Below are 14415 nucleotides of genomic sequence, written 5' to 3'. Positions count from 1 at the left end.
ATATTAATCTTAGGAAGCAAGACAAGCTCTACTCTTGTATATATATATATATTTTTTTTCTTGTAGTTAATCGTTACATATCATGTGACGGCTAATCATTGTTTCTTGTTGTTGTCTATGACCTATGTAAATGATTATAATACTTCCATAAGAAGAGCTTAATACTGCTATCAGCTAGATCACTTGATTCCTCTTAAATTTAAGCTTAATATCGAAAACTTTCAATAACTAGCATCGTTTATCCTTGACTAAACCATTTTGGTTAGGTTTTATACTAAACCATTTTGGTTAGGTTTTATACAAAACCATATACAAATATTATCTACCCGTTATCTACATATATATAGATAATTTAGTTCTCTGAATTTCTACGAAAGTAACTTCTCGTTAAACCGGTCTTGTAATGACGGAAATATATATATATATATATATATATATATATATATATATATTTACTTTTTCTTTTGTTACAAAAAAATAGCTGTCTGAAGTCATTTTAGTGTATTTATTTGTAAAAAAAGGACTTCCGAGTTCCAACAGAATATACTTCACATTTTAGGATAGGACACTTATGACAGTACATCTAGTTCACATTACGACAGTCGTTCACATGTTAAAGATAAGAAAATTCCCTACCGCGTTCAACTCAACCATTACGTTGTAATATCTCTAAACACAGATAATCATGAAACGATCTATCTTTGTCAGTAAAGATAATTCTCGAATAAGAAGAATTAATAATTAGGAAACCAAGGTGCATTTATAGCTTGGATTCTTAATCCATCTTATAAATTTCAAGTCGATTGATCTTGACGTGATTAACGGTTCGTAAAACGTCACACGATATATAACAAGGCATATCGATGAACATGAACCGATCTATCTTTTTCAAAAAAGATGATTCTCGAATGAGAAAGAAGAAACAGCAAAACAAGCTTCATTTATAGTTTGTGTTCTTGGTTGTGTTTATGTTCCCTTTCTAGCAGCACATGAGTAGTTCATTCTCCATCCTTTATTCACCATATCATTTTCATCATTCATATTCAAAGCTCCATTTTCCTTGATCCTATCTCCATTACACATATGAAAAAAATATATAAATATTGGAAGAGGACGAGTTAAAGGAAATGTGAATATTAAATTTGTTTGCATAAAATCTATTTTCGATATTATTGGGTGGGGCACACATCTGAAATGTATTTGAAAACAAAACTAAATAAATATATATGTATATATATATTGAAGATATTTGAAGGGTATGAAAAAATTGTTGATAGATTTTTAATTTTACCAAAGAAAATGGATATAAATTTTAAACAATATTTCTCTAATGCCATAGCATACTTTCCTTTTTTGGCTCAAATACATTTATTGTTATAGTTGGGATGGTGAAACATGTGACAGCTATAGTGTATTTAGGTGATACTTCATTTTAAACAAATGAAGTGAATTGTGTATGCACAATATGTTTATAGAAGAACAATATATTCCATTGATCATAATAAACTAATTAATACAGTCGAAAGGGAACATAGATGACCGAAATTTAGTTCTTAGGAAGTCGAGAGATAGTAGAATCGAAGCAAACAAAGCCATCCAATCCTAGAACTAGCTAGAAGATGGAGGAAACCAGTAAGGTTGCACAATATGATTCAGTGCACCTCTGGGAGCTCGAAAAGCAGAGACATCTCTGGTGGTAAGATCGTAGATACCTACGCTAAAGCCAACAAAATAGATGGAGTTTGGCTTAAGGCCAGTAACAGAGCTTGCGGGGACGCAAAAAGCCTCGCTCTTTGAAACAAAGATGCAGAGATCTCCAATGTCATCAGTGTAACACATGAATCTTCCTTCTGTAGTCTCCTCCTCTCTAAACACCATGAACCGCTGCGTTTCATAGGTGATTTTACTCGAATAAGCCAAACAACCCTTGGCGTACCTGCATACAAAAACCAATGATCAATGGTTCAGCAATAATGTAGTACGGTAGTAGCTATAGATCAGTATTATTATACCATTTGACGAGGAAACGTTCATCTCCAGAGGGGTGACTCCACAAAGCGTTCTGTCCTACAAGAAGAAGGAAACATCTCCGACTGCTCAGAGTCATACTTGAACGACTCTGGAAAGTTTCGGAACTGCAACTCATGGAACTCAGGATGGTCGGGTTTGTCGAAGTGAAGATCGTAGGATAACAAGTGATGGCCTCCAGGACCAGGCAAGTAAAACTTCCGATCTCTCTTGGAATACGTCAGATTCGAGGTTGGAAAGTAGTCAAAAGGTGTTTGGAACTTAGTCCAACGCAAGTCACGATGGGGCCTACAGAAACTGAGCTGGTCACCCAATGACTTGATGCCAACAACCCAGTCTTCATCGTCATCAGGACAACAGGACATTGCCACGTTCCAGATCACATCAGTTTGGCAAGAGAGCAGAGGGTTAAGCGGAGGCAGAGTCAAGAGTTTGGGGTTTGGTTTGCAATTCCATGGGTTCAAAAAGTCGGTGAGGAGTACACAACGGTCTTGTGTGTCAGAGTGAACTGACCCTTGGAAGCTCCGATCCATTTGGCTGAAATGATTTCTTCTGGAATTGCTTTGTCCGTAAGCTTGAGTAACTCTTGTTTCGCAGGGTCGTACAAATCTACTTCTCCGTTGCAGACGCCTTCCGACGGGGGTCCTGCACTGACAGTAAGCGACAAATACGGACAAATACGGACCGGTCGTGGAAGATGAAAACGAACGAACGCTCCTCTTGTGAATCTGCCATGTTTAAGCAAACATAAATGTAAATCCTCAATTTTTTAATGAGTCATGACTCGTGTTAATTAAAAGGTTAAAAAGTATAAGTTGGACCTACTTCTTTTGATGAGGTGAAAATCATTGCTCTATAGCTTTTAATCCTCATCTCATGTGTGTGTTTCTAGAATATAAAGCTCACACAGCTTATTCTCGATCGTTGTCGCAGATAATTAAGACAAAAGTCACAATACTTAAATCTTTGTTTATATTTGTTCATATGCTGCCGACTGCCGAGGGATGAATAGATTTTGGTCTTAATCGTTCTAGATAAATCACTATAGCTCAACCCTCCGTTAGCGTAATAGAGTAGAAAAGTAAACCATCTAAAATCTAAGAAATACAAGCAAAAGAAATTAGAAAATTGAACAAAAAAACAAGGAAGATCTTACAAGGGGAGAGAGCTTGGAAAGAAGGCGAGACATAATTGCAGATAACAACACCAAGAAAGAAAACCAAAGTTAAGTTGATGTATCTGTGGAGTCTCTACCATATATCTTCTCTTACCTTAAAAGAGATATATATGCGTGGATAGCAAGCTTTTTATTTTCCTTTCTGGTGTAGTTTTCGTTTTTGGAATCTTGCCAAAGCCAAGGCAGTCGCTACTAGAACAGAGACAATAATAATGCTTTTTTTTTTTCTTTCAATTTTTCTATATTTTGTTGCTTTTTCTTTGTATCTCTTTGTAACCCATTGCGTACTCGGTAGTCGGTACTCATTACCGAGCCCCACTCACAGTTCTTACAAAAGTTACAATAACTTTGTTGACAGAATCATCTACAAGTACATTAATAATTCTGAGCCAACAATATTTTTCACACATCTCTCTATCTAAAAACTTACATATGGGGTCTACTCTAGTAAGTGTTGAGTCTAAACTTATTAGTATGTATGTTTTTATAACGATGTAATGTATAATTAGGACTCTAGGAGACTCGTTAAATGTACTATATTGACAACACGAAAAATTAAAATTCAATGTAAACAGTTAAAATTTGAAGCGTTGCAGTTAAAAAAGAGTTTTAAGAAATAATCATGTGGAGTTATGGCTTTGGAGATGTGAGCTTTCTCTTTGGAAATTCTTTGATCTCTATATGTATCTATATATATTTTTTGTTTTTTGCTAACTAGTATCTAGTAATACTCTCTCGCTTCACAAAGCCATGTCATACACTATATCAGCTTAAGAAAGAGCAAAAATAATAAATAATTGTGTGTTTTCATATTATAAATCTATAACACATGAGGATTATTATGGAAGTATTCAACCTATCATAGAAATTATATATATGTTTTCTGTCTTGGTCAAAATGGTGTTCTCTGTGGTACAATAACGTGCATATAATACTGTATATTGTGTCGAAACACTTGTTAGAAGAGGGTGCCACATCAGCAAGGGTGCGATTTTGAAGGCGATTAGGGTTTTGTCGTGCGCTGCACGTTCCACAGCGTCTCGGCGGTTGGCCATCGGGGTTTCTCATGATGGTGGAGGGTACTGTCGGGGTTTTGAATACTGTTTCCAGTCCGCAGAAGGAGGCTACGACTCCTAAATCTTATACTAATGTCATAGGAGGTAAGCCAAGCCTCACGAAGTTTGATTTTGAAGTTTTGACGGTAGATGGAAAGACAACGGTCGCTGTTCCAGATGCCATTCTCAAGGATTCGGTGCCTTTGTGGGAGGATTTTCTCATTGGTAGGTTTCCGTCTGAAGCGCCTCATGTAGACAAGATCCATGTTATTGTAAACAAGATCTGGAACTTGGGGGATAAAAACATTAAGATCGACATCTATGCAGTCAATGAAACAACAGTCAAATTCCGTATCCGTAATGCGTCTGCTCGCCTGCGAGCACTCCGTAGGGGTATGTGGAACATCTGTGCTTTGCCAATGATGGTTTCGAAGTGGTCTCCGATAGCAGAGGAGGCCCAACCAGAGATTCGCACAATGCCTTTGTGGGTTACAATCAAGAATGTTCCGCATTCAATGTTCACCTGGGAGGGGCTTAGCTTTCTTGCAAGTCCGGTGGGTGAACCTAAGAGATTGCACCCGGACACTGAGCTAGTTACTAATTTTGATGATGCTAAGATTTTTGTGGATGTGGATCTTATGCACGAGCTACCAAAAACGTACTATTTTTCAGTGCGTGGAGTTGAAGCCTGTGTGCAATATGAATACCCTTGGCTGCCTAATCGTTATGGTTTCTGCCGGAAGTGGGGCCACTCTGTTGACGGCTGTTTGGCGAAGCTAGCAACTGCATCTTCGTCCCCAGTCTCCGTTTAACCTGTTTTGACGGAAGCGGCTATTACTGTTCGCGTTAATGTGCCTACCACCACGCCAGTGGTGGAGCAACCTAAGCCTGTAGAACAAACCATGCCTGCGGAAGGAGAGAACACTACTCTGCCTGAGCAAACTATGCCTGTGGCGGGGCATGTTACGGATCTCAGCTCTGATGCATCTTCTGTTCCACTGGTTACTGAGAAGGAGGGTTTGGGGACTGCAGAGGAGTGGACAGAAGTTACTACTTCGGGTGGTAAAAACTCGCAAGCAATGCAAAAAAATTAGTTTATGGTGAGGTTCAAATCGCTTCTCCTTCCCGGTTCGCTGCTTTGGGAGATACTGAGGAAGGGGAGATTGAACCTGATGCCGTTCTTGATGCGGTTGAGAAATTTGGAGCTCCTCCTGTCTCTGCAACAGGAAATAAGTCTGTCTTGGAGTCAGTTCGCCAGCCGTCAGCGCCTAAGGATCCTGTTACTCTCTGTGTGCAGCAGCTGAGGAATTCCAAGGATGCTCATAACTTTTTGTCTGAATCATCTCAGAAAACCAAGGACGCTGGTCCTCGAAGTTTTGGCAGAAAGAACTCTTCTTGCAACCGTTAATGTTGGGTTTTTTTTTGGAATATTCGGGGTTTTAATAAATCAAATAAACAGGATGTTGTCAAGAAGTGGGTCCGGAAAAATGGTTTTCAGTTTGGTTGTCTTTTGGAAACGAAGGTTCAAGAGCAAAATGTGGATCGTGTAATGAAAAAGGGTTTTGGTGATTGGCACCTTGTGTCTAACTATGGTTTCAGTCGGTTGGGAAGGATTTGGTTTGTGTCAAACCCGCAAACAAAGGTTCAGGTTGTTTTCAAGAGTGGGCAGATGATCACTTGTTCTGTTCAGATGAGTGGTGGTGTGGATGAGATTTGGTGCTCTTTTATATATGCGTATAATACTGCAGCGGAAAGGAAAGCGCTTTGGGCTGATATTAAGAGGCAGCACGACTTAGCCTCTTTTTAGGGTAAGCCGTGGGCTCTGTTTGGTGATTTCAACGAAACTCTGGACATTGAGGAGCATTCGAATGCTGTCTCCACTCCGTTGTTAACCTCTGGGATGCGTGATTTTCAAGACGTGGTACGTTATTGTTCTTTATTGGAGTTGCGAGCTTTGGGTCGTTTGTTTACCTGGAGTAATAATCAAGAGAATGGTCTTATTTGAAAGAAGCTAGACAGAGTTCTTCATAATGTGGACTGGTCCCAATCCTTTCCACATTCTTACTATTTGGTGGAGGCTGGGGGATGCTCTGATCATCTCCGTGGCAAGATTTACTTTGATTCTGAAATGCAGCAGAAGAAGGGACCTTTTAAGTTTACTAATCTCATGGTTTCGCAACCAGAGTTCCTACCGAGTGTTGCGGACTATTGGCAGACTACTCCAGCTCTCTATCTTTCTACTTCTTCTTTGTTCTTTCTGAGCAAGAAGCTAAAGCAGTTAAAGCCTGTTCTACGAGAGCAAAGTCGCAACACACTGGCTGATATTTCTCGACGAGCAATGGTTGCTTATGAGGATCTTTGTACAAAACAACTAGCGTCTCACTTGCATCCTACACCTCAGGATGTGGCGGAGGAAGCAGCGGCTCATGCTCGTTGGGAGCGGTTTGCAGGTTTGGAGGAGCGATTTCTCAAGCAACGCTCTAAACTTCACTGGTTGAATGTGGGGGACAAGAATAACAGAGTTTTTTACAATGCCATCACAGAGAGACAGTCTCAGAACTCGATTCATGAGATTATCGACCCTAATGGTAATTGTCTAACTGCTATGGATGATATTAAGGCTGAAGGGATTCGGTTTTTTACACATTTGCTAACACATAAACCAATTGAGTTCACTGGTATCTCTGTTACAGATTTAAGGGTTCTGTTACCTTTTAGATGTTCTGCGGATCAGCAAAGCCGACTTCTTCAAGAGGTTTCAGCACTGGAGGTGAAACAAGTTCTCTTCTCCATGCCTTTAAACAAATCTCTGGGTCCAGATGGTTTCACGGTGGAGTTTTTCAAGAGTACTTGGTCTATCCTTGGTTCGGATCTCACAAAGGCTGTCCAATCTTTTTTGCATTTGGTTTTTTGCCAAAGGGTGTTAACGCAACAATCCTGGCTCTTATACCAAAAACCACTTCGGCTTGTGAAATGAAGGATTACAGACCAATCTCATGCTGTAATGTCTTATATAAGATTATCTCCAAGATTTTGGCGAACTGTCTCAAGACTATCCTGCCTGATTTCATTGCACCGAACCAATCTGCTTTCATAAAGGACCGCTTACTCAGGGAGAATTTACTTCTTGCTACAGAACTTGTTAAGGACTATCATAAGGAGGGAGTTTCCTCCAGATGTGCGATGAAGATAGATATTTCAAAGGCTTTTGACTCGGTGCAGTGGCCATTTCTCTTAAATGTATTATCCGCTCTTGGTTTGCCGGATGAGTTCATTCACTGGATTCACCTTTGTGTGTCTACTGCCACTTTCTCGGTTCAGGTGAATGGAGAGTTGGCGGTGTTTTTTAATAGCGAGCGAGGTTGGCATCAAGGTTGTTCATTGTCTCCCTACCTTTTTGTCATTTGTATGAACGTGTTGTCTCCCATGCTTGACCGTGATGCGGCTGCGCGTAAGTTTGGCTATCATCCTCGTTGTCGTAGTCTAAACCTTACCCACCTTTGTTTTGCGGATGATATCATGGTGTTTTCTGATGGGAAAGCTTCTTCTATGGAAGGTATGCTAGAGGTCTTTAGGGACTTTGCTGCAATCTCGGGTTTGTCCATCAGTTTGGAGAAATCGACTCTGTTTTTAGCAGGGGTTACTGGTCGCATTAGGGATGACATCCTTGTTCGCTTTCCGTTTGCTTCTGGTTCTCTGTCTGTTCGTTATTTAGGGCTGCCCCTGCTCACCCAACGAATGACAGTCCATGACTGTGCTCCATTCATCGAAAAGATCCGTAGTAGCATTGGCTCATGGAAGAATCGATTCCTCTCTTTTGCGGGGAGGTTGCAACTGCTTCGTTCAGTGATTGCCAGTTTTACAAACTTTTGGGTTTCTGCTTTCAGGTTACCTAGTGCATGCGTCCAGGAGATAGAACGGCTTTGTAATGCTTTCCTTTGGTCCGGTCCAGAGCTTGATGCTAAGAAAAATAAGCTTGCGTGGGTAGATGTTTGTATGCCTAAGGAGGAAGGTGGTCTTGGTTTGAGGTCGCATGTTGAGGTCAACAAAGTAAGCTGTTTCAAACTGATTTGGCGTATAGTCTCCGCCACAGGCTCTCTTTGGGTTAATTGGATTCAGCGTAAGCTGTTGAGGGGGGCTTCTTTTTGGTCAGTAAAAGAGTCTACCAGGGACTCTTGGATGTGGAAAAAACTTCTTAAGTATAGGACGCTTGCAAAACAATTTCATAAAGTGGAAGTTGGTGATGGTATGCTTACTTCTTTTTGGCATGATAATTGGTCTTCTCTTGGTTGCCTTTTTCCTCTGCTTGGGAAACGAGGTTTCATTGAACTTGGAATCACTTCGCAGGCAACAGTTGCAGAGGTCTTGCAGGACCACTCAGTACGTCGTCGGCGCTCTGTCATGTTGACCCAGGTTGAATCAGAAATCACTGCATTACAGGCTCGTGGTCCGTGTGAACACACCGACACTGCTCTTTGGCGGCGGTCAGACAACTCCTATGATTCTCAGTTCTCCACCACTGAGACTTGGCTACAGCTTCATCGTGAAGGGTCAAAAGTGGGTTGGTATAAGAGTGTTTGGTTTCAATACTCTATACCAAAGCACTCTTTTATTCTATGGCTAGCGATCCATCAGAGACTCAACACCGGGGATCGCATGCTGCAGTGGAACAAGGGTCTGAACCATTCTTGTGGCCTCTGCACTGCCCCGCTGGAGACAGTTTCTCACCTGTTTTTTGACTGTGGATACACTTCAAGTGTTTGGCAGGCTATGGCTCGTTCTCTCTGCCCTCAATTTTACTCAACTCAACTCTCACAGCTCTTGATCCTCCTCTCGGGTACGAATGTTAAGGGCACTGCTTGTTTTCTCTTACGCCTTGCTCTTCAAGCCACAGTCCATACCATTTGGTTGGAGCGAAACCGTCGACGTCATGGAGGCACTCCTAGTACATCAGCTCAGCTCATTCAGTTCCTGGATCGCTTGATCAGAAACAAGCTTCTTACCTTGCAGAAGCATACCACGAAGTTTGCAGACGGGCTTCAACTCTGGCTTGCTTCTCATACTTAATCTGATATCTCTCAACTCTTTTCTACCTTTTTGAATAAAGTTTAAAACAAGGATGCATTTATTGTAAAAAGAACTTTTTTGGTTTGAATATATTTTTACATTCATTCAAAAAAAAATAAAAAAAATAACGTGCATATAAATTAAATCTGTAAGTTGCAGTTGGAATATCAAATACTGACATGCTGATGATGAATCTTTTTGTTATAACAGTAAGAGGATTAAGTTTTAGAAATGTGTAACTAGAGAATCCAGATTCACTCTGGTCTAAATTGTAGTCTCCATATCTCTGCTTTCTTTTTTTCTTTTTTTCTTTTTTTGAAAAAAGGTATTCTATTGAAAATGCAAAAATTTAAAGGTACCCGATTAAGTCATACAGATTTGAAAGATAAAATGAGAGAGTAGAGATTACATCAATATTTATGAGTCAATCATGGACTACTGGATTCCATATACAAGCTTTAAACTTGACAAGGTGGTGTAATCTCGGTTGGGATTCATTCAAAAAATATAAATTTATTCAAACAAGGGGAACACAAAAGCTAATATAGGATCCGGAACTATGATAAATTTGTTATGAAATTTACGATGCAAAATCTTGATAAATTCGTGACACACGGAATATCCTTACACAATTATTTCAAATTTGTAACAATTATTCCAAAATACCAAAAGAATTCGTTAACTAGATGATCTTGACAATTCAAATCGGTAAAACAGGACAGAAGCAACCAACTAGACAGACAATAACAGCAATGAAGGAAGGATCGATCGAGCACTAGGGAGAAAACGGAGGAAGCCAGTACGGGCAGTAGGGAATTTTTGCTGGTGTACCTAGGGGATATTCATAGCACCAGAAGGTACTGTTGCTCATATTGAACGTCGCTAACAAACGTCCATGTAAAAAGATGGAGTTACGGTGGAGTCCAGGACAAGAGCTCGCCTCGACGCAGAAATCTTCTCCCTTTGAAATGAAAATGCACAAATCTCCAATGTCCTCTGTGTAAACCATGTTTTTCCTCCCATCTTGTGTGTACTCCTCTCTAAACACCATTAGAGTCGGTGCTTTGAACCCTTCAGGAGTGTATTCTGAGTACCTGCAGCCGAGAAGACCTAAACGTGTTTACTATTTCTTTCACTTTATATAAAATATCTATATGATGTACCATTTGACAAGGAAACTTTCGCCCGAAGGTGACTCCACCCAGTGATCCTCCCTGCAGTAGGAATCCAACTGCTTCCGTCGGGAACGTGGCATGCTGGGAAGGTTGTGCAAAACCAACTCATGGAACTTAGGCTTCTTGTCTTCCTTGAAGTTGAGATCCCAGGAGCATAAGTAGTTGCCTCCAGGAGCAAGCAAATAGAACCTTTGGTCTTTCTTGGAATACATAAGTTTTGAGCTATCCCATGACTCAAAAGGTGCTAGGATGTTAGTCCAACGCAGGTCACGACGGGGCCTGCAGAGGCTCAGCTGTCTACCCAAGAACTTGATGCCAACGACGCAATCTTCTTCGTCTTGATCAGGAGGAGAGGAGGACATGGCCACGTTGCACACGACTTCGGTTTGGCCAGAGTACATTCCGGTAAAAAAAGGCAGAGGAATCATCTTTGGTTCTGACTTGGAAGCGTAGGGGTTTAGACAGTCGCTGATAATGACCGACCGATCTCTTCTATTAGAGAAAAATCCCCATCCATGGGAAGCTCCCACCAACTGCGCGTCATAAAGCTCAATGGGATATGTTTTGTCTGTTCTGACTAACTCGGAATTTACTAGGTTGAACAACATGACTTGTCCGAGGTTGCCGCCGTCCGGTGAGGGTTCCATCATGCTGCAAATCGAAACATATGGGCCGGTCGTGGAGGATGAAAATGAACGAACGATTCTACTGCTCTTGTGAATCTGCCATGTTAAACACACAGAGATTAAGACCAATCAAAGTAAATGAAGCATCACCTTCTCTAATTAAGCTTAGATCTATAACTCAACCCTCCGATCCTTATCTAATCTAGTGTAATAAAGTAGAAAAGTAAACCATCTATAATCTAAGAAAATACAAGCAAAAGAAATTAGAAAATTGAACAAAAATCAAGGAAGATCTTACGAGGGGAGAGAGCTTGGGGAGAAGGCGAGACATAATTGCAGATAACAACACCAAGAAAGAAAACCAAAGTTAAGTTGATGTATCTGTGAGTCTCTACCATAGATCTTCTCTTACCTTAAAAGAGATATATATACGTGGATAGCAAGCTTTTGTTTTCCTTTCTGGTGTAATTTTCGTTTTTGGAATCTTGCCAAAGCCAAGGCAGTCGCTACTAGAACGGAGACAATAATAATGCTTTTTTCAGTTTTGCTGTTTTCTATGACCTATGTAAATGATTATAAATAAGTCTCTCCATATAAAACTAGAGGTTGAAACATTAATTGGTAGTAGACCATACTATATACAGTATGATAAAATTGATTCGTGTTAAATTTGAGCGAGAGAAGTGACTAAACCACTTTATATTTAGGTTTAAGCTTCTATGTGATACATAAACCACTTTATCTAGGTTTAACTTCTATGTGATACATACCATATACTAAATTATTACAGTATGTAGTTGATTTGTTGCCTGTGAATTTTCGAGGAAAGTGACTTCTCGTTGTAACAGGATCAATCAATGAATTTTTAAACTTAAAAATTATAAATAATAATAATTGAAATATGAATAAGAAAGAACATGCATGATCCGTCTAGTCATTTGTTGGGATGATTATAAAAACTACTCTACTTTAGTTGATAACTATTAGAAAAACAAAAAAATTGTGAGTCACTTATATAAGAATGTTTATCTCCTTATTTTATTTTTTATTTTTTATACTTTTGTCAAACGTCTGGATAATGTTTAGGGAAAAAGACTAGTTTGAACCAAATTAAAGGGTTAATTACTAAACTAACTTATATAATTTGAGGGTTAATTGATATAATTTGAGGGTTAATTGAGTTATTTTCATAGTTAAAATACCCTTTGTTGCTTTGTTAGGAAAAAGAAAAAGTCAATTTTAATTAAAATTCCCAGCGATATTTTAAAAAATTAAAATTTTTATACAAAGTCTGTCGGACTAGTTGTGACAGATTTGTTTGTGAACGACAGATTTGTTTGTGAACGACAGATTTTTGTCCATGACAAATTTTCTCTGACAAACTTACTTTGGCCGGCAAATTTATTTGAAGAGTGTTATGACAGATTTATTTTTAACGGCAGATTTTTTTTATGACAGACTTATTTATTAAGACACGATAAATTTTCATAATATTAGACAAACTTGTTATAATATGTGGCAGATTTATTTTTCACTATTGCAACAAATTTATTTTTTTATTATGACAGATTTTTAAAAGAAAAAATAATTACTAGTTTGACGTCTAGTTCTAACAGATTTGTTTCAAGTTATGACAGACTTTTTAGTTTAATGAAAATTCTGTCGATTGATAACAGATTTATTAAAGTTTTTTAAAAATCGCTAAAATGACCTACATTAAAACGATATGTTATGACAGATTTATTTAAGTTATGACAGTTTTGTTTTTGGATATCGAAAATCTGTTGTTTGATAACAGATTTATTAGATATAACTACAGTGACAACAAAATTATTTAATGTTACGACAGATTTGTATATTTAATATAATAATGACAGATTTGTATATTGGATATATACAGTTTCTAGGGTTCATACTTAGCCCAGATTTCACAGCTTTCCAGCAATTACTTGGCCAGGAAGTAACGTGCATATCTCCTCGAGTTTAACTCTTATTGAAGTTCTTTCAGTTGCTATGGATTCTAGGTTTGTTGGAAATCACACCAGTCTCTTCAGCTTGCTGTACTAGTCTTAGCTCCGGCGTTGAAGAGCCCTAAAAGTTGGTTCCTCCACACTGCTTTTATCTCCAATTTCCTTTCACTTTTTTTTCTCTTCTTCACTTCTATTCACTCCGGCTTTGTTCTTCCACCCCCATCGAGGCTTGCCACAGCCATGGAGTGACTAAACGGAGCCATTGGTGGTCGACCACCTCCTCAACAACTCGTTCTCTATATCCTCCCCACAACTCGCTCTCTCTCTCCTCCCGACATCTAGTTCTCTTTTCCGATAACAACACACAGCCGCAACACAACAACGCTATAGAACTCAGATTGCTTCCCCTCTTTTCTCTTTTTGGATCTGTCTTGAATTGGCTCATCCACCTCCAAAGGAACTGGCCACAACCATAACGTGACTAATTAGACTCATCGTTGGTTTTCACCATCCCGCAACGTCTTGTTCCTCATCGTCTCTCTTATTATTATTATTTTTCTTTATTTCACATTATAGACCCGAGAGTTTTTATTTACTTCTTTTCTATTTTTAATTAAAAATAAATAAATAAAAATTAACATTTTAAGGACTTTTAGTCTTTTTACATAAAATTTGTATCATTCTAGTAAAAGAATAGGATGAAATGTTAATCTAGCAATTAATTGCCAAATTTGTGTCAAACTGGTCTATTTTCACTAATGTTTATTTCCTTTTTTTTTTTTACTATTTTCATTTGTAAAAAAACATTTTTTTTCTTCTTTCTTTCATCTTTTCGCAAAGAGAGATGAGCAAAACAAAATAAATTATTAAAGAAAATGTCATGGACAATATTGTTTTTTAGAAATGTCACATTGTGCATGTTTTTTCTCAAATTCCACAACATTTACGTCAAATAACAAAAATAGTCTTTCTCCCTATGGCACACTATTTGACAAGTTGTCCACCAATAACTTATACTGTATATAGATAACTTTAGTTTTCAGTACAACAATTCATGATTATTTTCCTAATCATTTATGCATCCTTGATTTTGTGACGAGCCTCCATAGACAACTTAAATTTTCAGTTGACAACATTTTCATAGTTGTGTTTTTCGAGATATGTTAGTCAGCGATTTTCCTTTGTTATAATACTATAAGGTTAATGAAATGAGGTAGGATTAGAAAAAAATCCCTTTGTTATATAATATGACAATTAATGATGTTAATATTTTTTATCCGTAAAAGATATTTAATTCTAGTGCAAAGTGACATTTTG

General features: G+C 38.5%; 1 protein-coding gene and 1 pseudogene across 1 annotated transcript; both read right to left on the bottom strand.

Moving 5' to 3' along the window:
* On the bottom strand, positions 1506-2877 carry LOC104757362 (annotated as a pseudogene).
* Positions 10044-11514, bottom strand: LOC104757361. The gene is made up of 3 exons (XM_010480094.1): positions 11427-11514; positions 10491-11224; positions 10044-10421 (listed from the first exon to the last, which is right to left on the bottom strand). The coding sequence occupies exons 1-3, from the start codon at positions 11457-11459 to the stop codon at positions 10103-10105; spliced, it is 1086 nt and encodes a 361-aa protein (XP_010478396.1). The 5' UTR covers positions 11460-11514; the 3' UTR covers positions 10044-10102.

The sequence above is a fragment of the Camelina sativa genome, chromosome 17 (genome assembly GCF_000633955.1).
Source record: "Camelina sativa cultivar DH55 chromosome 17, Cs, whole genome shotgun sequence".
Lineage (NCBI taxonomy): Eukaryota > Viridiplantae > Streptophyta > Magnoliopsida > Brassicales > Brassicaceae > Camelina > Camelina sativa.
This window is presented reverse-complemented; position numbering and strand designations above follow the sequence as displayed.